We start from the raw sequence: 26,765 nt of genomic DNA, 5'->3' as shown, positions 1-26,765 counted from the left end.
TCAAGCAAACTGATTTTGGGATACTACTTCTGTCTCTGCAGATCCCAACCACTATCAAACTGGTAACTTTTCCCTTTTCCTTCACAGGACCCCCAGTAAATAAAGCTAAAGCACGTGCAGCACAAGAGAGAAACAAAGGTACAGAGAGAGAGAGACTCTTATTCTTCTAGCCATTTTAAACAAAGTGGTCAGTGGACTCATTGAATTCAACCTGAAGCCCTTTTCACCATAAGTTTCAGCAAGTTTCTATGACTACTGTCGCACAACTACAAACCACTATTACTGGACAGATTAGAGATCTACCCAAGTAGATGACCAGTAGTTCTGAACAACTTGGACTCAGGAAGTACTGCATATTTCAGTTACAGTGTTACTAAAATTGGAAGGATCATAAATTATTATTATTTAATACATTCTAGTTTTTATTCTTGTGAAAGTGTTTCACACAATGAATTTGCATTCCTGATGAAATCTAAAGTGACATGTATGAGAGTAAATTGCTGACCCACTGACACTACTTTTTAAATGCAAGTCAATGCAATTTGTGGCTCTATTTTTAGGAGAGACAAATGAGCCATTAGTGGAAAAATAATATTTTAATAATTTGCCAAAGGGTCTGTGTGTATATATACTTTATTATAAAATAGGAATTTTTGTAGGTCAAAAGTATCAGTACATAAAATGCAATAAATTAAGTTTATACATTTCGTATAGCTTTTCTACTTCAGAAAGCAGTAGGCTTCATTAGTGCTTGATCTCCAAAAACCTGTTTAAAAAACACAACATGCTCTTCACAGTGCTCTCCTGTAAAACAAACAAAAAAGACTGTGTGGAATTAAATCTGAAATACCTTCCCAGTACTTTATTTAATTTGAATACAGTTCCTGAGGATTTCTAGACTGGTCACACTACCTGTCAGACAGGACCACTGGTCCAGCTCAATAACATAGTACATCAATGCACTGAAACTTTGTACTAAGAGTTGATGAACTGGAAGTAGTTTAAGTAATATGTACTGCTGTTATATGCTAAGTTACTACTATGACAAAACTGGATTCTCAGCACAATCAAAATAACATGCCACTTCAGCCAGAACTAGAATAGTTTCTCTACCCTCCTCTTGGCCAAACTTCAGCACAATTGTCCATGAGACTTTCTTGGCAATATTAGTCACAATATGAAATTACATTCAGACTAGCAGATTCCCATAAGCCTTGTACTGCCGCAAACACTGGGACATACCTAATCAAATTGAGGGGAAGGGTGCATTTCTATGTTCTTTATCACTGTTATGCTTAAACCCTGCTACTAAGAAATCCACACCACGGTATACATGAAAGAAGGCCTTTCATGATTTGAGTGTGGAGGACTTCCAAGGTAAAAATGGTGATATATGCATGCATCTAGGCACCTATACTCGTCCCCGGCCAAGGGAAGTATTCAATTAAGTCATATTCAGAGTACCTCCATTAAAATAAACAAATTAGCCACAATTAAATCAAATGGGGTTGATGTTGAGTATAATGTAATCAGATGCCAAACAGCTACAGCGAAATAAGTCCTCCTTCCACTTGCACTCGTACGGAGCGGTGGGTGTCACTTTTGTCACTCTGACTAAAAGTGAATTCCTAAAACCCAAAACAGATAGCAGCAGACTCCCCACAACCACTACCGATCTATTAAATGGTCTTTACTACAGTTGTCATTTTCCACATTTTATGAGAATCTGTCAAATCAGTATTCAAAATGTAGACACAGTGCCTTTAATTGCAGAAATGATACTTTAAGAGCAAAACAGTACAATTTGTGGTGGGTTATCTTTATTTGAACTCTGTAAATCAGTGCTTTAAACTTCTTAAAAAGCTAGTGTGTTCTAAAAATGTATGGTCTAGACAGCTTACGGAGGGCAGGGGCAACTTACCACAGGTTGTGTATTAATACCTCAACTGTTCAGTTATCTTAATAAACTTGTACGAATATTCACTAAAATGTGGCCAAGCTCCATTTAAATGGCTTAGCCAAGTCCCTAAATTCACTCTATAAACCACAGCGGTTTTTCCAATTTTCTCTTAAGCGGGCTCACTGAAAATATTTACCAGTAAAGCAGATTTGGAACCAACGTTGGTTGTAAGTGGCCAAAAGTACAAGAACAGATCGCTGAACCTTGAGTCTATCCCAGCTTACTAAGATTTACAAGACACAATCTTGTTTAATAAACTTTTCTATAAAAAGATAAAGGCTGGCTGGGATTATCTTGACACACTTCCCTCCCCTCCCCGCTTTGCAAATGGATACTTTACCTGGAGTGAAGCTAGGGTTTCCACGCAATCGCTGATTTCTCTGCTCAAAGAACCTGAATATGGTATAGAATAGCATCTCATCTTCCGTCTGCTTTGCTGCATCAAGAAACTTTCGAGCAGAAATACTATCATGGCCTCCAATACCTCTGATGAATCTCAAGGCAGCCAGTACCTGATGTTTAGACAACAAAACTTCCACTATTTCATCATTTGCAGTAGAAAGTCTCTGAAAGCAAAGTGACTACAATTAGTGCCTGCTGAACTAATGAAAGCCCTAAATCCAACACACAAGGGGAATGATCTTGCCATTTATTATGGTGGACGATGAAGTGTTCAAATTGGGCTGTTCCTCTTGCAAGACCCTTAGGCAGGAGCAAAGAACTGTGGGAGGTAGACCCGTTTCTCCTGTTTTTTTCTCCTGCCTAGGACTGAGCAGTTTGGCTCTCCCAGCTCTCAATGTTTTGCTGACTGCTAGTCAGCCGAGTCCTCTTTAACTACTTTGTTATTCTTAGTTACTTAGTAATCTTCCTCTTCCTTAGTTGTTTATTGGCAACTTTGCCTGTCTTTGTTACCGTTTGGTGTCAGTCCTTTTATGTGTCCTCTGCTGAGGTAAAAAGAAAAAAGCACCATTGTCTCCCTGCTAAACATGTTTCCCTATTCTATGTTCAGTGTTTTACTTCTATTTTTTCATTAATTTCTTAATTTTGATGTTTTTTCCTTGTTGCTGGCTGTTGCCAGCAGTTGAGTTGCCTTTTCCTTCAACTTTTTTGCGTCACAGGCTGCCTCCTGCAGTGACTGTGCGCTGCTTCCCTAACAGCCGCTCTGCGCCTTACTCTCAGCGTCCTTTTAGACCCTTTATTCAGCGCATCAGCTTTTCTTCAAGAATCGCTGCTTCTGCAAAGAAAGGTTAAGGGACAAAGAAAATAAGCTTCCAACTCCTTTTTCTCCTGTCCGCTGCAGTGGCGCAAAGGGCTGTTGCGACATGTTTTGCCTGCAATAACAACGGAATCAGCAGTCTGCTTCAGTGGCTCAATTTCCTCCCACTAAATTTTGATGGCGTCCTTATGAGTCTCTGCAAGGCTTGGGTGCCTCTCCACATAAAAAAGTGAAACAAAAGTTGAAGCAACTAAACCTAGCAGGGTCCTCTAATACTTTTCACAGTCACTCAAATCACTCTTTCCGTGTTAAGGGCCATCATTTCCCCCCCAGTGTTGTTGGTAAGGTCTACCCCTATAAACAAACCTCCTTCAGAGCAATCCATGACTCATCCACCCAGCCCTGGCTCAGTTATCTAGTGAAGTTTTACTGCCACCTGCTGGCAATACTAATAATGACATAGCCATGTCCTCTGATTCTGAGCCTGAATTTCAGGGTTTTGCTGATGCCCAATTAGGGTCTAATGAGCAAAGTTCATTGTCACCAATGGGTCAAGGTTTATCAGAAATTTTGAATGTGAACTTGCCTGCTTCTTTAATTGATCAGTTGAAGGATGCCCTTCTTGCCTCCTTATCATCAGACCGTAAGCATGACTGCCTTATCGATGGCTAAACACTTCTGTATTTTCCACAAAGACGAGGTTGTGCTTCGCACTGATCCCACTTTTGTACCAAAAGTACTTTCAAGATTTCATATTCAACAGGAGTTGGTGCTTCAAATGTTTTGTCCTAATCTGCAGCATCTATAAGAAAAGGCTTGGGCATTCTTTGGATGTGCGGTGGGCTTTGAAGATCTATATCCATCATACAAAGAACATTAGAACTACAGGTGTCTTGTTTGTGTCTTTTCATACTTCATCTCTGGGAAAGAAAGTTTCTTCTGCCACATTATCCAGATGGCTGCGTGCTTGCATATTGTCGGCTTATGAGTCTCTTAAGTTACCTTCTTCATCACATATATTTCCACGCTCTACCAGTTCCAGTTCAGCCTCTATGTCGGCGGTCTTTGCTGCCAATGCTTCCCTACTGGATATCTGCAAAGTAGCTACTTTGCATTGGCCAATACTTTCACGAGGCATTACAGGCTAGATCTTTTAGCCTCAAGTGATGCAGCCTTTGGCTGCACAGTTCTTCATCAGGTTCTATAGTCAGCTCAGCTGCAGTTGGGTCCTGCCCAGTTGGGAATTGATGTGGTATAACACTTCATCGTCCACCATAATAAATAGGATGATTGGTCTTACCTGAATAGCAAATTTATTAGGTGGACAATGAAGTATTCAGAACCATCCCTATGTGGGTCTGCAATTGAGTCCTTTTCATGAGCAGGGTTTATTGCCGTATTCATTATATGACATAATTTATTATATGCTTGAGTTTTGTCATGGAGGGTTTGTTTTCTTGACATGCAGGTTTCCCCCCCATGCTGCTGCACATTACTTTCTTTTCTTTACTTTACTTTCACATGTTAGGCAGGGGGAGGTAGGCCTTGTGTTTAATTTAGTTTTAGATTTTTGTCGTGATGCTCCTGCTTGGCAAGTCGGAAAAACTGAGGGGGAAATGGTCTACCTCCCACAATTCTTTTCTCCTGTCTGAGTCTCATGCAAAAGGAACAGCCCAATCTGAATACTTCATCATCCACCTAATAAATCTACTGTTCAGGTAAGATAAATCATCCTTTCTATACTCTGGACACAAAGATTATATCTTTACCTTACTTACAACCTCGGATCATTTATACTTGTTCATGATTACTTGTTGGTATATAAGCAGACAAGGAAATCACATGTTAAAAGTTTTCTCTGTGTACTTACCTTTAACATATCCAAGGAGAGCTGATGTGCTGGAGGGTAAATGCTCTCTAACGACAGTAACAAGCAGGCCTGAAACAGGAAGTTCAACAGTGTCTTAATACTTCACAATTACATGTTAAAACCTAAAAGTAGCATGGTTGAAAATAGTGTCAGCCAGAGTCCAGATTCCTGCTATGAAGATACACCTACAAAGTCTGGTGAAAGGGCAGCATAGAATTAAGCAAGAAGCAATGAAAGCCGTATGGTGAAGGACGAAAGAAACTAACTTACCAGAGGTTTTGAATCACTGAGAACATGATATTGCAGGAACTGGTGAAGCATATAGAATAGGTTGTGCTGAACAAGGGTTTTGATAACCAGTTCATATAGATAATGCTAAGGAGGCAAGGAAAAAGACTGCTTGAACCAGTAGTAACTAGGCAAGTATTTAACTACTACGTTATCACCTTAGTTCTAGGGGGTGAAACACAAGAAAAGTTAACTGAAAAAGGGCACACAGACTTATACATGCAGGGTGTTGTTGTTTTTTAAAAATACTACAATTTTCTGAATTCAATACTAGAACTTAGTAGAGCTAAAGGCTACTAGTCTGTATAGCAGAGATGGGGAACCTGTGGCCTTCCAGATGCAAACGCCCATCATCCCTGGCCATGCTGATGGGAGTCTGAGTCCAATCACATGAAGAGGGCCACAGGTTCCCCTTGCCCTGCTCTGAACTCTTCAGATAGGTTAGTAAGCTCTTTGGCTGCAGCTCGTCCTACTTCAACCTCTTGGCCAGCTGGCCAGTGAGAAGAAGGCAGCAGGAACAGATATGAACAGAGCAAGGTTGATCCCTTCTCTACTTCTGGATCTTTCTTCAACTTGAGCTAAATTCTTTTCAACTCCATACTTTCTCTGCTGGGAAGGGGTTTACTGGGTTTAAGAATACTCAAACAGATTTTTCCTTTTTTTTTCTTCTGGAGGTTGAAAGGGAATTGAGACAATTTCTCATGAGCCTGCCCTGTTGATAGTTCCCTAGCATTTGTGGCCTTTGGAGCAGGAAGACTGGACAAGCAAACGGAGGTTCAAGTGCCTGGATGGAAGGAGCTGTAGCTGAAAGCAACTTGAAACTCAGTACTACCTTTAAGACTAATCCAGCCTACCTAACACTATTGGGTGAGCAGAGCTCTCCATTTGAAGGAGGGTAATGCAGGTGGTGGCAAACAACTGGACTTTCTCCAACTGTATGGGTGCGTGTATCTTCACACGTGAACTAGAAACCTTACACTGAAAGATGCCAACACAAGGGCTCAAAATTAGCACACTTACAAAGGCTCATTTCCAATCCTGAATATTTAACTAAGCAAACACTCCAGCGTTTCAGAAGGAAAAAATGTGTACAATTGTAGCTTTGATCCCAACACATCATTACTAGCCCAAACGCTTCATAATGCTATTTGTCATCTTTATACTTAGTTGATATTTATAAGTTGCTCTGTCACCTCAAATCGCCTCTAAAACTTCATATATCATTACATGCAAACTAATGCAATGGTTCTGTAAAAAATGTGGAATGTCCGTATAAGGGGAATGAGCATATTTTAATTTTACTTAATAAATAAACAGCTTTAATATTTCAAAAATTGGTAACTAGTGTGCAGTCTAAAAATAGTTAACCGGGATAGTGAATCATAATCTTATATAACAAGACATTTTAAGTTTTTACCTGAACAGCTATCTGGAATTGGTTGAGTGAGCGAATATACTCCATTAGGACAGCTATAGTGAACTTGTGAGGTGCTTCCTAAACAGGAAAAGGAGAATTTACTAAAGGAGATGCTTCAACTCCAATAAAGAATCTCTTTAAATCAGGAGTCAATTTTTTAGTTTGTGGACTCATTTCTACCTTTGAGAAAGTGTCACAAAATGTCTGCCAAGGGGGAATGTGTCCCATTCATGACCATCATCAGTCACAAAATACTCATTACAGAAGTCAAACTGGTGAGCCTAGAAGGTAAGTAACTTGCCCAAGAGGCAGTACAACAAGGCATAAGTGGGGACTGAGCCCCAGAAAATAAACTCTCTCTGTCAACCAACTTCCTCTCTCTCACCCCACCTGCAGCCATAGTCCTTGCTTCCGCCTTTCTTCCCATGGCCTCCATCGACTCAGTTTTTGTCCTTGTACCCACAGCACACAGGTACAGAAGTCCTCTGCTCTTCAGCCAGTGAAAAGGTTGGCTATCATTTTAGGAATAATGTGGGCATAGGTAGTAAAAGCTCAGTGAGAAATAACAAGCAGCCAGAGGAGGAGCACTACACACTAGGGAGACCACCTGTCAGATAAAAAAATGTATCTGGTGCAATGTGGAGAAGACAGCATGTGGCGGGGGGACATGATAAGGACCCCCAGGTTTAAAGTGTCTGATTGACAGCTATTCAGACTTTCTTCCTGCTTCAGAGAGACTGACAAATTACCTTCTGTTTACCACAACAGTATTAGTTACTGTCAGCTGTGACTAATACTTGCCTCCCTTTGAACTAACATATGAAGACCTATGAAGCTAAATCAGCATGCTGCTGTGTCTGTATCAACAAACCTTTTTTTCAGTAAAGACAGACAAAACATGTGTATACATGTCTGACTGATCAATAACTGCCTGGGTACGAACTGGCCGTTTGGGAGGTGGATTGCTTCTGCTCTGCCCAGTTTCTAGTGCCTGAAAAATACCAGAAAATATTTTGAGATATAACATATATTGAAGGACTGATAACTTACTAATTTTATACCTTGACACCTAGATACATTGGGTTGTATTTGACAAAGCCATACTCGTGTAGACCCACTGAAGTTACTGAATTTAAGTAACGTTTATTAACTTAATCAGTCTACTCAAAAGTGACTTAGTCAGCTACCACGCCTTACTTGGCACAGTAATAGATTCCAATGACTAACCGATATCCATGTTTATGTCTGTGTGCCTCCTCCATGAGTGGTCTGGAGGGTGGCAACATGAGAACGGGCCTTTTCTGCAGTGGCTCCTAGTCTGTGGAATGCTTTCCCCCAGGGGGGCTCACCTGGCACCTTCATTATGTATCTTTAGGCACCAAGTGAAAATGTTTCTCTATAACAGAGCTTTTGGCTGATTAAACCATCTATGGCCTTTAAATGTGTTTGTGGGAGGGGGGTTATTGGTTTTTTGTTTCAAAATGAGAACACAAAGGACATATTTTTATGTCGCAAACTGCCCTGTGATCTTCAAAGAAAGGAAGGTATACAAAATAAGTAAGAGCAGGATTAAACCAGAACTATAACTTTAATCAAAATGGCAATGCCTTCAAATACGTAAGAATATAAGAGCCTGCTGGATCAGACCGATGGCTGCCCTGCTCTCACAGTGGCCAACCAGATGCCCATGGGAAGCCCGTAAGCAGGACCCGAGCACAAGAGCACTTTCCCCTCCTGCAGATTCCAACAACAGGTACTCAGAAGCATACTGTCTCCAACTGTGGAGGCAGAGCATAGTCATTATGGGTAACAGCCAATGATAGCCTTATCCTCCATGAATTTGTTTAATCTTCTTTTAAAGCCATCCAGGTTGGTGGCCATCACTGCCTCCTATGGGAGTATGTTCCAAAGCCTAACTATGCACTGCCTGGAGAAGTACGTTCTTTTATCTGTCCTGAATCTTCCAACATTCAGCTTCACATATTTAGTGGGCTTTGGTGTGGAATTATTTTTCCCCACAAATTAAAAATTAACTAGTTCCTTTTTTAGGGATTGCAGTGATCGTATTTGAGCTTTAGTTGTGTGTGTATTAGAGAAGCTATTTTTCATTGTGCAAGGAATTACAGATTTGAACACTGTCAAATCAGTGATCGAAGATTACTGCTAATCAGAAACAGTATACACAAGGCACGTGGCAAAGAAAATGATGTTCATAACTTGCCATATTGTAAGTCTGCTCTGCTTCCAAGTATTTCTTATATTCATGATTGAGTTTGTCAAAAACGGTAGCAACCACACTCAATGATCCTCCGTCTGGCTCACTTAACACTGCAACAAAAAATACACACAATGAAATTAGTAACAAGGAACACTGGCATATTAAATTCTGCAAATACCTCTGAAAATTAGTATCTGTATTTATGCATCGCTCCAAACCACATTTCATACTACAATAAACTAGCTAGTAGTCACCATAATATAGTTACTCTTAAATCTTCTTATGCTAACTAGAGGCCAGATAACTAATACTTTAGGTACTTAATATGGGAATGGCATAGTGTGCAAGAGAGTGCTTTTAGAATTAACTTCTTACAAAGTTTTTCAAAAGAACAGCTCCTGGAAACTGGAACCAAAATCTTACTCTGAGAACACACAGCAAGAATAACCATCTTGCAATCTTTTCTCTGAAGAAGAAAGTCCATTAGTTTTCCTTTGTCTGGTAAGAGATTTACTATGGGCTCCAGTTTCACTTGCAGATTCCAGAGGTAACCTGGGAAAAAAATGAACAACCAATAGCAAATCCTTTTTCAAAAGGAATCTAAACTTACAACGGTAATATGAACCACTTTCAAGCCAGACTTTACATATAGCATCTTTGTCCTTATATAATGCTTGTACAAACAAACTCCAACATCAGACTAAAACATTCCCTTACAACCACATTATACTATACTACATTAGAAGTTACCGATTCATAACTAGTTCTTCATTGAGTCAGATATTCCACCAACCCACTTAAGTGTGGTTTTTTAATATCTTAAATATGAGGATAGAACATACTTGGTTGTGTGTGTTTTTTAAAAAAGATAGTGTTGTAATTACACAAACTGATGAAAACAAAAGAGCTCTGACAGCTTCAGACATACCTTCGCTCGCACTGATGATAATATCAGGCTGAAAGACAATCCAGGATGAAGAATCTAAATGTTAAACAAAACTCCACAGAAGTGTATTGGCCATAGAGTCTCTATAAGGTCTCAGGGGTCTACAAAGTCACTTCATGGCACCTCTTAAATGCTGCCAAAATTACTATTACTATTAGGATTGCTATTTGTCAAAAGTGGGGGGAAATGAGAACACCATCCATGAGAGAATGACTAACAAAATCTGAAACACAGTATGTATGGTTAGGCTGGCATATATGAAGAGAGGGTAGACAACTAGATAATATCTTCATTGAGAAATGGAGTCACTTCATAATGTACTTGAATAATAAGGTACAGAAGAAAGTAAACCCATTTGTGCTACTCTGAATTTTGTGACATTAATTTGTTATGCTTGTGTATTTGTGTGTGTGTGTGTGTGTGTGTGTGTGTGTGTGTGTGTGTATATATATATATATATATATATATATATATATATATATATATTTTCCTGGATGCTCAGCTATAGATATCCCATTACTCTATTTTTATTCTCTTTTCTTTGGCATATGTTATTATATTTGGTTATGTTTTATTAGAAATAAATATATGATAAAGAGGGGGGCAAAAACAAAGTCACTGGATCCAAACAGTTATGTGACTAACTTAATATACAAAAGGGAGATGTGCAAGCTTAATCCTGGCACCCCAGCCACCCTCCAAGCCTTATCCCATGATAAAGTTCTTGATTCATAAGGCTGGGGAAATAAGACTGAACACACTTAACTGGGCATAAACCCAACTGAATGCCCAAGCACAGGACTGTGCTGCATGCCAAATAGTGCTATTCTATACTCTTCAAAGATTCAATGCATATTTCTATTGCAATATTTTTTTAATTCTGCTCCCTCCAGATATAAAAAGCAACATGTTTATCACACAAGAGAGAGAAAAGATCTGGGGTTCAGTTTCAGAACAAAACACAAACTGTTGAAGGATACAGAGTTTACAGGGAACTGGGAACTGACTGGTTACAGAAGCTGGACCTGCACATGGAGAAAGAGATTGTATCAATTACTCATGATCCTGAAGAGATTAATTTGTTTTGATGAAGATTCACCGTAGAAATCTATTCCATATCAATATACCTTGAGGAGTTAAGGCTATGGTCTAGGAGTATTAGGCCCAGAGCTTATTGTAATATTTAAAACAACAAATTCATATAAAAATAGATAAAATAAACAAATTGCTTGTTAGCATTTACTGATAAATCAGCTATAGTACTAAATCCTTTATAGCCAAACCAGGGGTTGACTATTTGTTGCACAGGGTCCCCAATACCTTCCCTCAAGGGATTTTTTTTTTTTAGAACTATAGGCATATTTAGAGTTCTGGGTGGAATCTGGAGAAACTGCCCATGAAATTATGGTTAAGGAGCAGCACCACTCCTCATCTCCTGTGTACCATGTTGTGACCCAAATGTCAGAACTGAGCCTGCAGAGGCAGGGCTTGCATAAGGGCAGAAACAGACACCCAGATGACACAGGATGGAGGTGGTTATTTGCCAGGTGGTTTAAAGCTCCCAAGAACTGGTCTTCACACTTTCCCTTGATATTTCGGCTACACTCACTGTGGATGGAGGGGCACATGGTGGGGGAGTGACCGACAAGGGGCTTCTCAGTACATTTTCATACAGCTCACTCAAATTTCCATTCATCCTTGTATAAGGATCAGGAAGCAAAAACTCTAGCCAACTTCAGAGAGCCAGTCTTCATTTTCCAAATCCCGTTCAAATTGACAGCTGAACATGAAATTTTCACAGTGTTTCACATGGAGCTGAAGACTACTCTGGTGTAGAGACACAGACTGCTTAAAAGCTGCAATCATGGGGGGGGGGGGGCAAACACAAGAAGGGAAAGCTTCTGAGCAAGGTCAATCCTGGCCAGGGGACCTGCTAGCTCTCTCCAGGCAATGACAGCCAACGGCTGCCTAGAGATGATACTGTTTCTTCCTGTGAACAAGATATCTGAAATATTTAGCAGAAGTTAAACAGTATTATTCCTTAGTTATTAAATAAAACGGAAACCCAAGTGACAGATGCACAGTCAAATGTTACATTTTCCAGTATCTCTTTCTTTAGATCTCTCTACCAACTAGATTTCCAAGCTAGTTAAACAGAAAACAAAAAACCCCTACCTGCCACAGGAATCTGATAGGGTTGTATAGATCGAGCTGGAAGTACAAGCTGGTGAAGGGTAACTGTGCCATCAGATTCTCCTTTGAGTCTGATATCAAATATAATAGAGGTCTAAAATTGACAAAAAGAAATTAAGTTCCCTTGTGATGCACATCAAAACTAGTTCTACGTATATGGAAAAGTGGAAAAATGGTGGAGTAGCCTTGTCAGACTTCTGATATGAGGTGTGGAGGACCTTCAAGGGCCAACTGCTAACAGACAGTGGGACCAAAGCCAAAACTCACATACAGCCCATTTACAATCAGACCACATGAACATACTTAGATGCATGTCAGAATTACAACTTGTCCATTTAACCACCCTAGCAAAATCACTCGCAGTGCTGCCAGGAACCAACTGTCTTTTGCCTAAACTCCCATGTGAAGTTATACTCGTAATAGGTCAACATGCATACAATCTCATTCACCAATTCCCCCCCAAGCACTGAGCACAGCTATTTCGCATGCAGGCTCCCTTTTGCCTCTCCTTTCCCCACTCCTCTTGTTCTCTTGGTTTAACAGGACTTCTCCCCAGTTTCATCACACCACAATATGGAGTTATTGATTTACTTCTCTTCCGTCCTCCCCCTTCATTCTACGGTATGATAACTAATTACACACATTGGTTTTTAAAATAATCCACATGGTGGTGGGCTTTGTTCCTAAACTATCAACAGCCATCGAGCACTGGAGTAGCAAAGGCAGGGTGGGGCCTCTGGAACAGCGGAAGTTCTGTTGTGCTAGTGGAATTCTTTTTGTACATGAAGGTATCTAGATCTCACCAAAGGGCTATTGGGGGCTACTAGCCGTAATGGCTATGCTCTGCCTTCACAGTTGGAGGCAGTAATGCTTTTGAACACCAGTTCCTGGAAAGCACAGGAGGGGTGAGGGCTCTTGTGCTTGAAGCCTGTTTTCTGCTTTCTCACAGGCATCTGGTTGGCCACTGTCAGAACAGGATGCTGGACTAGAAGGACCATGGCCTTGATCCAGCAGGCTCTTTCAGTGTTCTTAAAAGATGTGTCATGCCCTACACAGCTACAACTTTCACATAACTTTATTCTTGTATATAATGAATGATCTTAACAATCTGAAGCACAAGCAGGCAAATGTTTAACATGAGAAATAAAACCACAGGGAAAAGTAGTACCTCAGTATCCTGATGATGAACTACCACCAAGTTGTCCACAACATTTAGTGCAAACTTGCCAGTCCTGTATAACTTCAATATATGCAACTTCTTACAGGAGCCTTCCCTGTGGTAGATTTAAGCATGGAGAGACAGAGAGCGTATTATCATCAAGAACATTGATTTTATTATTATTTTATTATTCTTTAATCTTAACAATCAAAATTATAAATAACAGACAAACTTGCCTTGGTAAGTGATAAAGAACTACTTCAGCTCCTGTGCTGTTGGATGTCCGTGAGTGGTGTCTCAAGTACAGAACATAAAGTTGCCCATATCTAAGGAGATAAAATTATTCTATTTTATATGAACTCATGAGTAAATTTCAAAGTAAAGGGTATGGATGGATTTCTAAGGTCTCTCTTGACAGCCATTATTTTACAATACTGCACTGTGGGTTAAACCACAGAGCCTAGGACTTGCCGATCAGAAGGTAGGCGGTTCGAATCCCCGCAACGGGGTGAGCTCCTGTTGCTCAGTCCCTGCTCCTGCCAACCTTGCGGTTCGAAAGCACGTCAAAGTGCAAGTAGATAAATAGGTACCGCTCCAGCGGGAAGGTAAACGGTGTTTCCGTGCGCTGCTCTGGTTCGCCAGAAGCAGCTTAGTCATGCTGGCCACATGACCAGGAAGCTCCCTTGGCCAATAAAGCGAGATGAGCGCCGCAACCCCAGAGTCGGCCACAACTGGACCTAACGGTCAGGGGCCGCTTTACCTTTACCTTTATATTGATAATGCTTCTAAATAAAGGCTCACAATTCCATAAGTGGAATCCATCACAGTAGAATCATTATTTCCTTTGGGGAAGTCTTAAAAGTTTCCTTGCACTGAAATTAATACAGAATTAATTTTTAAAATGTGCCAATCCATGGAACTAAGGATAGGTGCAACTTCAAAGTTGCACAGAAAGGACCAGTATTTTTCAGGTTCAGGTTGAAAGGAAAGGGGAATTTAAAGATTCTGGGCTGAAAAGATGAAATGCATTCTTGTAGTAACCAAATAAAGAGAATGTACCAAATATAGGGAGGATTGGGCCAGGGTCTTTGCCTGTCTCAGGAAGTTCCTTTTAGGGGGGGAAATCAATTTTAAGGTGTTCGAGAGGGGACTCTTTGAATTCAAAACAAACTAGGCTTCAGTAACTTGCTCTGCTGTGTACATTTTAAGTTTCTTCTTTCCTTTGCTCACTGAAATAAGTGGGCTTAGAAAGTGGCTGTTATCTGTAGCTATTTCACATCCTCTCTTAGGAAACAGAACTGTAGAGCAAACCAATTGCTTAGTAAGAAAGAAAGAAAAGGAAGATATATTAAGGGCAACGTGTCCACATTTTAGGACATAAATCTAAAGGTAGGGGGGAAACCCCACGATAATACTTACATTGTAGCCATAGCAATATCTCTTTCAGAAAGACTGAGTTTGGACGCCTTTGGAGCTGCGGGTAATTCAATTTCAAACTTGGACAGCTTTGACATAGTTCCACCCTAGAAGAAAGCATGTTGAAAATGTTGCATATAATTCTAATTCTATGTGGTTCCTCTTATGGTTTGCATAAAAATTATCCCAGCCTACAATATTTTCTCTCAGAAACTTGAGCATATCCAGTACCAAGCAGTAAAATGAAGTTTTAAACTTGCAATTCTATATTTGAAACTTAATATTATACTCATTGATTTTAATGATCCACAAAAATAGGTTTACGATTAAGTGACCTGTTCATTAAATAACTAACCTATCCGAGGCATCCATTTCGCTACTTAATATTCCAACATTAACTATTAAGTAAGCTAGCACAAACTGAAGCTAGAAAATGTCCAAGGTACTTTGTCATCTAAAAATATTCTGCTGGCTCTGAATCTGTCCGCCCCCCCCCCCCAGCCTTACAGTTTGTTCTCAAAATTAATTTGCAGCTGTGACCTGCACTACTAAATCAACTTTCAAAAAACTCATCTTTGGGGGAAAGGAAATTAAGTCATGGGGTTAAAACAAAAGTTACACATTATGACTGACTTCTGACATGTTTTGCTGGAGACTTTTCCTTTGAAATCTTGACAACATAAAAAAAATCTACAGGTCAAAGCAGGTGCTGAATAGAAGGTGTGTTTTTCATAAATTCTGGGGACAGATGGTAAATATATGAAAAGAAGTAGAGAGTCGCTGCAGCTCCATGATGCTTCCAAGTTCCAACACACACACACCCCACACGCACACCCTCCGCACAAAACTGTCTTCCAGATAAACCATTTGCTGACCAGAGCATACAAACAGCACCTCCAAGTGCCATATAAAACATAGCCAAGCTTAAAACCAAAGGAAGTAGGAGAGGTGTGTATATTTGGGAGCAAATGAAAGGCAAGGGAATGTAATGAAACGCAGCATAGTTTTAAAAAGCTCTCTGAGCAGCTAATTAAAGCAATGTGGATGATAACACTGGACACTCGACTACTACTATTACCTTAAAATAGAACGGCTGTAGAACATTTCCAAGAACTGTGGTAGACAGAAGAATTACTGAACTCTCAGGACAGTACATGTACCAGTTTACGTTGATATTCTGACTCTTCAAAAGTTTTAAAGTTCGCTTCTCTGGTAACACCTGAAGACACAAACAAATTCCAGTATATTTCCAAAAATGCAATATATTTTACAGTTGCTAATCCTAAGAAATGTTTAAATTTGCTCTAGGTGGGCACACAGAATGCGCAGAATCTGGTTGTCAAAATTTCTGACTTGTGTAGTAGTAGTAGTAATAATAATAATAATAACCCCGCCCATCTGGCTGGGTTTCCCCAGCCACTGTGGGCGGCTTCCAACCGAATATTAAAAACACAATACACAGCATCAAACATTAAAAACTTCCCTAAACAGGGCCGCCGTCAGGTGTCTTTTAAAAGTAAGATAGTTGCTTATTGCCTTGACATCTACTGGGAGGGCATTCCACAGGGCAGGCGCCACTACTGAGAAGACCCTCTTCCTGGTTCCCTTTAACCTCACTTCTTGTGGTCCCGCTAATTGGTTAGAATTAGGAGCACTGCTGATAGATCTTTCCTGCAGTATTGTATCAGAATATTCATTTCCTTCTTCACCAATATAGGTTTACTTAAGTGTGGAAAGGAAAATTAAAATTTCAAAAGCCAAACACAAAATTACAGGATTTAGTTCATCTGGCACTGAAATGTCACTTGGCCTTTAAAACAGAGCAAATCTGGCAGAACAACGTAACATACTTTAAAAAAAATAAATCAGATTGTTTTTCTTACCTGATAAAATTCAATTCCCTGATCTGTTATGAAGACGATTTCTGCAGAGCCTGTCCAGCAGAATCCTAAAATGTTGGCATTCTTGGTCTTTAACAGCAAACAACATTCAGTTGAAATAGGCAAATATGCATACAAGTTCATTTAAGGCAGAATTATCATGGGTCTCCTGTTCTAGTTTACATGTTTCAGTTCCAGCAGTTAATCTAGAAAGGAGTCCCCCGCGTTCAAGAGTGTCACAAGTGCTTGTGATGTGCAAGTAAAGCTTCCAAGCAAATATGAATCCTCACTGACAATATTTTATCATATACAGTACATTCTGCAAATTTGTCACTATGGAAATACAAGTATTATATTATCACATACCCTTGTCAAACATCCTAAAGCTTAGTTTATAATAAAGAAATATGAAACTAAACTTAGAATCTCATCCTATGCATGCATACTCAGAGCAAATTCTACTAAGTTCATTGCAACATTAAGCTTTCAAACGCAACTGAAGATTTGTAGCAGTTATACTGTAAAACAGGGCATCTGATAACATGGCTATCTCATCACCCTCTCACGAAAAAATGCAAATCCACAAATGTTAAGCAAAGGCATCCAATGTCAGTCATGCCAATCATTACATTGTATCTGTTACTTGTATCTATAACTATCTGTGTTAGATGTTACTCATAATGCTCCATTCTAAGTGACTAGAAGCATGGTGAAAAATGGACAAAGCAAAATTAATCTGAATTAATTCTAATCCCCTGAGTTGTCAGGGGACTGAAATACTCTGCATCAGTTACTAGGTTTAAGAAATATAAAAAATAACGGTAGAATGTTTGTTGAATGCTACTCAGACTGCCCATTATGGATCACACAAGAAGCAATAGGCTTAAACCTCAAAAGATTGACTGGAGCATTAGAAAATACCTACAAGCAGTCTTGAGGTTTTCAGGAAAAGTTGGTCAGCCAGAGACACCAGAATCACAGAATAGTCTGTCTTATGACACAACTTGTGTACTTTTGCAGAAAGGTGAGGAAATTCATCAAGAACACCAACAACAGAAAACTGATGTATTGGACTCTTTCACAGTGACTCTAAAAGCTGCTTCACATAATTAGAATTTATCACAAGGATGTAGGTTCTATGGGATAAATTGCATGTACACAAGCATAGTTCAGACTACCCTCTCCATGCATTCAAGAACACATGATGAAGAGACATGGGACAGCATGAGCTAGCATAGCTGCTTGCGCAGAGTTAGTGGTTTCCTGAATCCACTCAAACAGGTAAATTACAAAACTGGATTTTGGAGAAATATGGGAAGAATTGATTCATATCACTATGAACATCAGCACAGTGAGCTAGCTTTTTCAATATAGGATAACTGAAATTTTATCACGTGCTTCCATTGAATAAATGTTTCAGAACAGATTGCAAGACTAACTAAATGGGAAGAGAAACTGCACTTCAAGGATAGATTATCTGCACTGCAATCTCATGAAGTGGCTGAGTACTTTTCAAAACTGATTATAAGCAAGAGAGGTTCCTAAAAAAGCAGAAGGGCTCTGCCTCTTGAAAGAGGACTGTTCATTGTATATGCTTGGGACTTCTTTGTTACTTTCTACTGCTTGTTCAAGAACAGATTTGGGGATTTTAATACTTCCAACTATGAAATCTGATCCACTTAAATGAACAAGCTTTCTCCTCCTCACCTCCCAATGTCATCACTGTAAAATGAGAGCTACTGGCTAAACCTTGCTGATGGTCAACATTATTTTTAAAGGCAAGAATACTGGTGATGGTGGGCAACTAGAACCTTAAGCATTCTGAAGAACTAAAATAGCAGCATAAAAGTGAGATGACTCCATTCTGCATTTTGAAACTTTTTTTATGAACCAGCAAACTGAAGGTTAATGGAGGTTACAATATTTTAAAGATTTAACTAAGTTAACTTAGTATTTATTTAAGTGTACCTTGCATTCTTGAGTATATTCTATCTGTGGGAAGTCTGGAATGAAGTTCAGAAAGTCCTGGAACAACAAGAAAAGCAGCAATTAAGAAACATGTAGGCTGAAACCACACAGGTACATCTAAGCCCACTGATTTTAATTGGCTTAGCCAGGGGTCAGCAAACTTTTTCAGCAGGGGGCCAGTCCACTGTCCCTCAGACCTTGTGGGGGGCTGGACTATATTTTGGGGGGGAAAAGTGTGAACGAATTCCTGTGCCCCACAAATAACCCAGAGATGCATTTTAAATAAAAGGACACATTCTACTCATGTAAAAACACACTGATTCCCGGACCATCCATGGGCCGGATTGAGAAGGCGACTGGGCTGGATCCGGCCCCCAGGCCTTAGTTTGCCTACCCATGGCTTAGGCATACCTAACTGCATAGAGTAAGACTATTAATATACTTGAATTTCTCTTCTTCGTAAATTAAGACAGACATCTAAGAGCTTCTTTTCTGTTTTAATATCCTACTTTCCACCTAAATGCTCCCTAATCTTTAATTGGCCATGGAATGCAATACTGTTCAAGACACTGCAGAAATGTAAAGGAGAAAATTATTTACAGACAAATGTAATGGTGAGTCATAATACTGTCATAATTCAGATCCCAAGCTCTTGCCTCCAGAGCTGCAGTTGCACTCCAGTTAAGCTAACAGTAAATATATTAAAAGAAAATAAAAGAAAAAATCCCTGCAAATAACCCATTACAAGACATCAGCCACCAAGGACAAAAAAAATGGCTATAAACACTCCCACATGCCCCTAGACAGAGGTTTAAATAGAATAAAGAAATAAAACCCAAGAGGCTCAATTCGATCAAGTTTCTTTAATCTTCCTTTCCCTAATAACAGTTGTACCTTGGTTTAAGAAAGATTTGGTTTACAAACTTAGCAAAACCAGAAATAGTGTCTTGGTTTGAGAACTTTACCTCAGTCTAAGAACAGAATCCGAACGGTGGAAGGGCACTGATGGTGGGAGGCCTCATTAGGGAAAGAGCACCTTGGTTTAAGAACGGTTTTGGTTTAAGAACAGACTTCCGGAACGGATTAAGTTCGTAAACCGAGCAACCACTGTATTTCTAAGCCACAGTGACTGTATTAACATTATCACCTACTGTATTAGTCTACATTTCATTGTGCTTGACTATCTGAGTTATTTTTTAAAACTTGCAATTTCTTACCACATTCTTTGATGTTCTCTGGACAGCCAATATCTTGTTGCCCAAAGAAAATTTGATGCACTTCACTTCCCCTTTGTCTTCCATTCTATAAAACAATAAATTGTCAGAGGAGATAATTTATGGCCATTTTACACAGCAAACCTATACACATTTTTCAGAAGCAATGGGCATGCACACAGTGGGCATTGCTCCTAGTTATGCTAGGAGGCCAAAAATCAAAGCACAAAATAGATAACTGAATACTAGCAACATGCCTGCGATTATGGCAGGTTGGAAAGCATGTGTGTCTGTGCTGAGGGAGGTCCTCTATACTACCAAGGTTCCAGTACACTTACACTGCCCTCCCTACCGCCACAAATTCCTTGTTAATCATAGCTGTCAACCTTTCTTTTTTTTGCGGGAAATTTCCTTATTCCAGCGCCGTTTCCCGCTGCTATCCCGGATTGTTAGATATCCCATAGGCTGTCCCCAGGACAGGTGAGGCTGCTGATCCCTTATTTTCAAATCTGAAAGTTGACAGCTATGTTGTTAATGAGTGCTGGATTTGCTCAGCATTGTGGATAAAATGTATTAGTATTATTATTAATTAAATTTCTATATTGTCCTTCATCTGAGGATCACAGGGCAGTTGACAATATGAAAACAGAAAAATATATACCATAGTAACAAACAAAAACAATAACCCCACACACACTAGCTGACCCTTCTATCGTGTCTCCCACAGTGATTTATTTTTCTTAAAGGAATGACAAGAGAAAGTAAAGGGACCCTCTTAAGGAAAACATCAGGAAAGGAGTTAAAACCAAGTCTTGCCCCTGCTCACCCTGGGGTCTGAGGGAGGGAAAAACCAAGACATCTGCTATATTGAAACAAATAACATTCTTTATTCAGAGGGACTTTTGGAGGATGCTTCTTTGTTTAAGTTTTGAACAAAGTTTATTAACAAACAAAAATAATTTGAATTTGTTCAGTCTTAAGACCAAAAGGCAAGGACCTCCTGCCCCCTGTATACTGCAAGCCGATCACTGAGACTGCTTTCTGGAAGGCAAAGCACCATCCCTAAATTTCAGAAACCAGATTTAATCTGTTTAATTTCAGGAGCTCTTCGCACTATGAATGTGGTGCTAATATTTATATTTCTGATGTTTTAATCTATGTTTTAAAAGCTGTATTTTTATGTTTTATTTTTCACTGTAAACCACTTTGAGACATATACTGAAAGGCAGGATGTAAATCCCTTAAATAAATGGCCAGATTATGTTTCACCTCAACTGCAGAAGCTTAAGACTGCTTATCTGGTCCTATAATTCAAAGGAACTCCTGAGAAGTGAGCCAGCCAGAATGACAAAGATAATGAACCCACAGCTTTATGCTATGATTCCAAATATGTCACAATCTAAAAGCAGTCAGTCAGAGTAGGTTGTATACATTTCCTTAAAAGTTGTAAGTCTTGTGTATTAAATGAAACACAAGTGGCCTTAACTAGTCACACAAATCAGCATTTTCAAAGAAGCATTCAGTTTTCTCTTACAACAAAAAAATTGTGTTTTGTATCAAGGTAGAATCTTAGACACTGCAACTAAAGCCCAACTCCAGGCTATCAAGAGATTAAGCAGAACACTCTGTTTTAGAGCACACTTACCTGAATGAGATGGGATTGCGGTCTTCTAAGCCTTTAACTACGACCCCAGTAGCTCCACCAGATCGAACAGCAAAAACCTAAGTAATTAAAAAGTTAATATCCAGATTTAGGTTCATTTTAGTACAGGGTTCTTTTTTTGTGGTCAGTGACTGAAATCAATCAATTCATTCATTCATTCATTCATGGTTCTTAACCTGTGGTTCATGGATGGGCTTGAGGCAAAAGTTTGTGTATATATGTTTATGTGCATTTTTCTGAGGAGGGGGTTGATAGCTTTCATCAGATTCTCAAAGGGACCCATGATGCTAACAAGGTTAAGAACCACTGCTCTAGAAACTTTCAAAGTAAGATAAACATCAGATTTTCTAATTACAGTATCCCTTTCTAATTATCAATGTAGTTTAGTTTAATGCATTACTCATTTAAAAAACTGGTTTAACTATTTTATTTAAAATATAAAGGACCAGTTCTCATTATTTTCTCTAAATGTCAACAGTTGCAGTTCCTTCTTGGCCACTTGCATGCTCATGGGTCCTCCCCAGCTAGGGCAATGTGAGGCTTGTTTCCAATAACTACTCCCTACTGATAAATACTAGGTTAGAATATGTCAGTTGCATAATTCATTCTTACATGATACCACTCCCAAAGATTGCGCAGAAGCTGCAGCTCAACTGTTGGTGGCCTTGGGCAAGTGGTGGCATATAAATTTGTACAAGCTGCCAGTGAGCTTATGAACCCGAAACAAGGAGCTCACTGGCAGTCAGAAGTCACATACATCTCAGAGATCACATCTCCTCAAATACGCTTATCTGCCTGCTAAGAGAAGGCTCTGCTCCAAGTTCCTGTTCAGGTAATGCTGGCTGGAATGAGGGGCATTGCACTTTCAGTAGCTGATCAAGTTTCGCAGCTTCCTTTGCCACATTAAGGGAATTACCCAAGTGCTTTAGCTAGTGAGGACAAGGAAATGGGCTGGCAAGAGTGAAAGTAGAAACTGTTTTCTACAGTTATTTTGTTTGTACTTATTTGCTCTGGGATGTATTTTATGCCTGGACACATTTAGAAAGGCAGGATAGAGATGGTTTAAACAAACAATATGCTTATTGGAAAAGTTCACTGATAACCAGACTGTGCACACACAAAAAAGCCACAACTTCCATAATCATAAACAGCTAAAAAGGGTACTTCTCAGATTGTGAAAATTTGTGTCAAATGTTCTTCTAGTTCAACAACTGCAGGCACACACACAGTCAAATGTGCGTTGCAACAGTTCGCACGTGGGAGAAAATGTTTTTTTGTTTGTTTAGTCCAATTACCAGCAGAAGGATGTCACAGCACATATCTGTTTAAACAGACCAAAGAGATGTCAAAGCTACAGTGTGGCAAACACAGGCTTTGATGTCAAATTTCAGATTCCCAGTTGTCTTTAAGACCAAGCTCACATGAAGCCCGTTCAAGAAACTTAAGCAATGACATGGAAAATCTGTAACAAAGAGATCACATGAAAGCACCCACTAATTAAATTAGTGTTTCAGACATGTGATTGTCACTAGAAGTTGTATTTTTCAAGAAAAATATTGCAAATTATATCAGCTTTGGCTCTTGCATTAAGAAAAGGGATAGAATTTTCTCTCATGAGTTATTTATGGCACCTTTAAAAAACTGATTCAAGAAAACTATCTCTGCTAGGAAATTGAAGTGATGAAGGTAAACTCATGGTAGGTGCAGAGATTGTGGAACAGACACCCAATTTGGCCTTCACCTTTCTGCCCATAGCATGATTTGTGTTCTATTAGTAAACTGAAGCAAACTGTCTATATGATGCAACAATGTGGACATCCCTACCAGGCAAAGCAAGTACTAATTCCGGAGAGCCAGAAGAACACCCCAAAAAGCCAATGCTCAGAACAGAGAGGGAACTGAACATTTAACATTTTTGTAGAACCGAAAGCATCAGTAAGGGCAGTTTCCCCGCAGCCTAAGACACAATGAGCTGCACCTGAACTTCCCCTTTTTTGCAACTATTAAAAGAAGTTTCTTGTTCCACCTGGTCATTTTACAGAAACAAACATTTCACAAGATAATAGGCAGTGCTGCCCAACATCCACCCTTCTTACTGGTTATATTACTTCAAACATATTGCAGGAACCATTTTTCTGTAAAAAGAAAAGCAGCCAAGTTGGAGAGCCTTGCTGCAGCTCCAACAGCTGTGGGTCAAAATTCTCACACAAGGCCTGCCTTCAGCACTAAATCTCTTTCACTGAGAAGACTCTGGATCATAGTAATTCTCAGGGCTGTTTCCATGACTGAGTTGTTAATTTGTGTGTTACTTAATAGATTTTTATGGACTTTTTTCTGTGTATATATTCGCTATTCTTTTTATTTAGCTGTTCCCCACTCCGGGATTAAGCTATGTGATGATGACCAGGCTATAAATATATATCATCATCAGTATTTACAGAAGCCACCCATTCCAGTAGATCTGGATTCTAGTAGTGGCTTTCAACAGCTGAATCCGGATTTGCAAGTGGATGGTACACACACCCTTCTAAGATGGTCCACAAAGCACCATTCTTTCCAAGGCAGGCAAAGAGAGATTCATGTGGTATTTTTTTTTTTTAAGACCACAGGCTTCCTGCGCATTTAAACAGGTTTTTCCTCAAATTTCGCTTAGCGCGGTTTTCCCTCTCATCCCTGCATTAAAAATCCCACCTGCGGAGCAACTGTTGAGAGATACAGAAGAGCGGCCCCCCCCCCATTACATTGAGTCACCCCAGGGGAAAACAAGGCACGAAGATGGGCCCACACTGCCTGGGGAAGAGAGTGGCAAGAGAAGCTCTGGAGCTATAGACTGCAGCTGGTGGTTTTGTTTTCGAAGGGCGGGTCGGTCTGGGAAAGTTGGGAAGCTCCTGCCTTTGCTGTATTTATTATTATTATGAGGCGCCTGCTATCCCAGGGGTGGCGCCGCCAGCGAGCGCGTGACCGGCCGGTTCCACGGGGGCAGGCGCGCGGGGGGGGGAGCGAACGGGCTGCCCGGCGGGTTCCGCCCCTTCCCTCGGCCCTGAGCCCCACCCTACCCCCTCACCTGCTTATTGGCCTCGTCGAAGAAGACGCAGTTGACGGGGCTCGCCTTCTCGAAGTGCACGGGCCGCGCGCACAGCGCCAAGTAGTAGTCCTCGCTGGCGGCCGTCGCCATGGCAGCGGGAGAAGAGCCCCTCGGCGCCAAGCAACCGCCTCTCCCGCTTCGGGCCTTCCCGCGCCACTTCCTCTCACTGTGCCCCCTCAAACCCGCTTCCCACACAACAAGCCGGTTCGTGGTGGATGCGGCTCTTCCTTCTCCTCCTCCTCTGGGCGGCCGCACAAGCGCTTCCCGGTTAGGCGGCTCTTGCGCATGACGAGGGAGCTGCCGGCGGCCCTTAAAGGCGCCGCAGGACGACGCGGCAAAGTCGCCGCTATAGGCCGCTTGACTGGAAATGTCGCTCCGCTCTTCCCACCAGCAGAAAGGGAGGAGGGGGTGGGGAAAAAAAATAAAATTATTGCTGTTCTTTATTAAATTTGTACGCCGCCCTATACCAGCAGGTCTCAGAACGGCAACAAAATAAATTCACAGTATAGAAACAAAAAATACACGATGAAAATAAAAGCGAAGACCACCCAGCAGAGCATCTGATCAGAGCGGGCCGGCATCGTCGCTTCTCCCCGGGGGCCAGGCGGCCTCTGAGGCGACGTTCTGCAACTGGCCTTTGGACGTCTTGCCACCCAGAGATTGGGAGATCTGGGCCCCCGCTGGTGTCCAGTTGAGGGGTCGTCACAGCAGGAGCATCAGCAGCGTCATATGCCTTAAGGTCGCCACCTGTCCCTTATAATAAGCGACTGTCCCTTATTCCAAGGGGAAATGCTGCTATGCCTCCTCCTCCTCCGCTGAGACGAACGCTGAGCTCCTCCCTCCCGTCTCCGCCGTTGCCTCCCTCCTGCGTGTCCGCGTTCTCTGTCTCTTTTCTTTCCTTTCTTTTTCTCTATCCCTTCCGTTACACTAAATCCAGGGAAGCGGGGGATAGGGATGGGGATGCTGCTGCTGCTGCCTGGGTCCTCGTTGCTTTTACGTGCTCCCCTGACCCTGTTCTTTTATAGACGGGGTAGGGTGGATATTGCAAACCTATTCTTTCTGTACCAAGGAACCCCCCCTCCAAAAAAACCCCCACCACCCAGACTATTTAAAGTGCTTTAAATGTGTACTGCAGATGAGGACTCAAAATTCCCTTGCAATAAACTGTCCCAGTCCTAAATTCACTTTCAGCTTTGAAAATAAGTCCCAATTAAGTTCAGTAGAATTTACTTTCAAATAGAGAGGATGGAAGCCTTAAAATAGTTATTGCCTTTATTTATTTAAATAAACTGATGCAAAATATTGTATAAAGGACAGGTCCAAAAAGAAAGCACACATGGTAACCCTAGTGGTTAGATGAACTTATCTATGATGCATGTGTGTGGCAGTAGCAGTCACATGGAAAAGGATGCTGGAGGCAAGGCTCTCTGAGGAAGAGAAACAGAATTTGTTGCTATATTCACCTCTTTCTTTTTATCTGGTTTCTACATTTACCATTCTTCTGACAAGCAGAACTTCAGCAGGTGGGGAGGATGTGAGTCATTGAAATTAATGTGCATTGAGAACTTAGATCCGTAAATTTCATTGGGTCTCCTCTTTACGAGTATGACCAGCACTGGAAACAACCCATTGCAATGGATTGCTTTAAAGTCATTTCTGCATCACGTAAAGTAATTTTTACACACACACCCCATTCCCCCCTCCCAACTTGCCCCATATTTTGCCTGACCTGTCCCTTATTTTGCCCGGCCAAAGGTGGCAACCCTAATGTCAGTGCATGCTAAAATGTCAAGGAATGGTCCCCAAAGGCATGTTTGAGTTAAAAGTGGGTCCTGGGTCTGTTGATACTGGCAGCTGGCAGCTTTCCAGGTTTGTGGGCATTCCCAGGCCTACCTGGAGATGCCAGGGATTGAACCCAGGACCTTCTGTGTTGCAAATGTACTGAGCTACAGCCCCAATTTAGCAAACAAACATTTGCTGCAATTCTGTACATGCTTACTTGGAACCAAGTTCCATTGAATCTAGTGGGCAGTGCTTCGAATGTACAGGATTACATAAATCCTAGACATTTGTCTAAACTTCAAAAGCCGATTTAACTAATAGCTGTCACAATTTCTTGACCCCACAGATTTCATAATTACACACTGTGTGACCAAGTGTCTGAATCTGGCCATCATTAGGCAATGTGGTAATAGCTACCTGCAAGCTCTGCACTAAGTTGCCTGCTACTCTCAGATGCCGAGGAGCAAGGTGGGTCATTGCCTTAGTTAAA

The 26,765-nt window shown here is 40.7% G+C and overlaps 2 protein-coding genes across 4 annotated transcripts in view; one reads left to right on the top strand and one right to left on the bottom strand.

Moving 5' to 3' along the window:
* The window catches only part of NPC1 (NPC intracellular cholesterol transporter 1), a 45,546-nt gene extending 38,642 nt beyond the window's left edge, over nt 1-6,904 (top strand). The window contains exons 25-26 of one of the 2 annotated variants that reach the window (XM_083623601.1): nt 88-138; nt 6,009-6,904. In XM_083623601.1, coding sequence (XP_083479727.1) covers nt 88-138; nt 6,009-6,013 — 56 coding nt within the window. In that variant the 3' untranslated portion in view covers nt 6,014-6,904. Of the gene's footprint in view, nt 1-87; nt 708-6,008 lie in introns of those variants that run through there. The other variant, XM_083623600.1, reaches the window with a different exon arrangement.
* Nucleotides 618-25,360, bottom strand: RMC1 (regulator of MON1-CCZ1). Of its 2 annotated transcripts, none has more exons than XM_083623615.1 (20): nt 24,473-25,360; nt 21,391-21,467; nt 19,749-19,833; nt 18,532-18,588; nt 16,567-16,653; nt 15,762-15,902; nt 14,687-14,790; nt 13,504-13,593; nt 13,277-13,382; nt 12,091-12,202; nt 10,896-10,940; nt 9,898-9,951; nt 9,393-9,521; nt 8,973-9,079; nt 7,623-7,742; nt 6,752-6,829; nt 5,317-5,421; nt 5,047-5,115; nt 2,301-2,526; nt 618-804 (listed from the first exon to the last, which is right to left on the bottom strand). In XM_083623615.1, exons 1-20 carry the CDS (start codon nt 24,581-24,583, stop codon nt 725-727), a joined length of 1,983 nt encoding a protein of 660 aa, XP_083479741.1. In that variant the 5' UTR covers nt 24,584-25,360; the 3' UTR covers nt 618-724. The 2 variants fall into 2 exon arrangements, with proteins under 2 accessions (XP_083479741.1, XP_083479742.1); XM_083623616.1 differs by lacking the exon at nt 24,473-25,360 and adding an exon at nt 23,932-24,383.
* Between the last annotated feature and the right edge of the window lie 1,405 nt (nt 25,361-26,765).

The sequence above is a fragment of the Podarcis filfolensis genome (genome assembly GCF_964270895.1).
Source record: "Podarcis filfolensis genome assembly, chromosome: 7".
NCBI classification, from domain to species: Eukaryota; Metazoa; Chordata; class Lepidosauria; order Squamata; family Lacertidae; genus Podarcis; species Podarcis filfolensis.
Note: the sequence above shows the minus strand (reverse complement) of the source record. Positions and strands in the feature narration are given on the sequence as shown.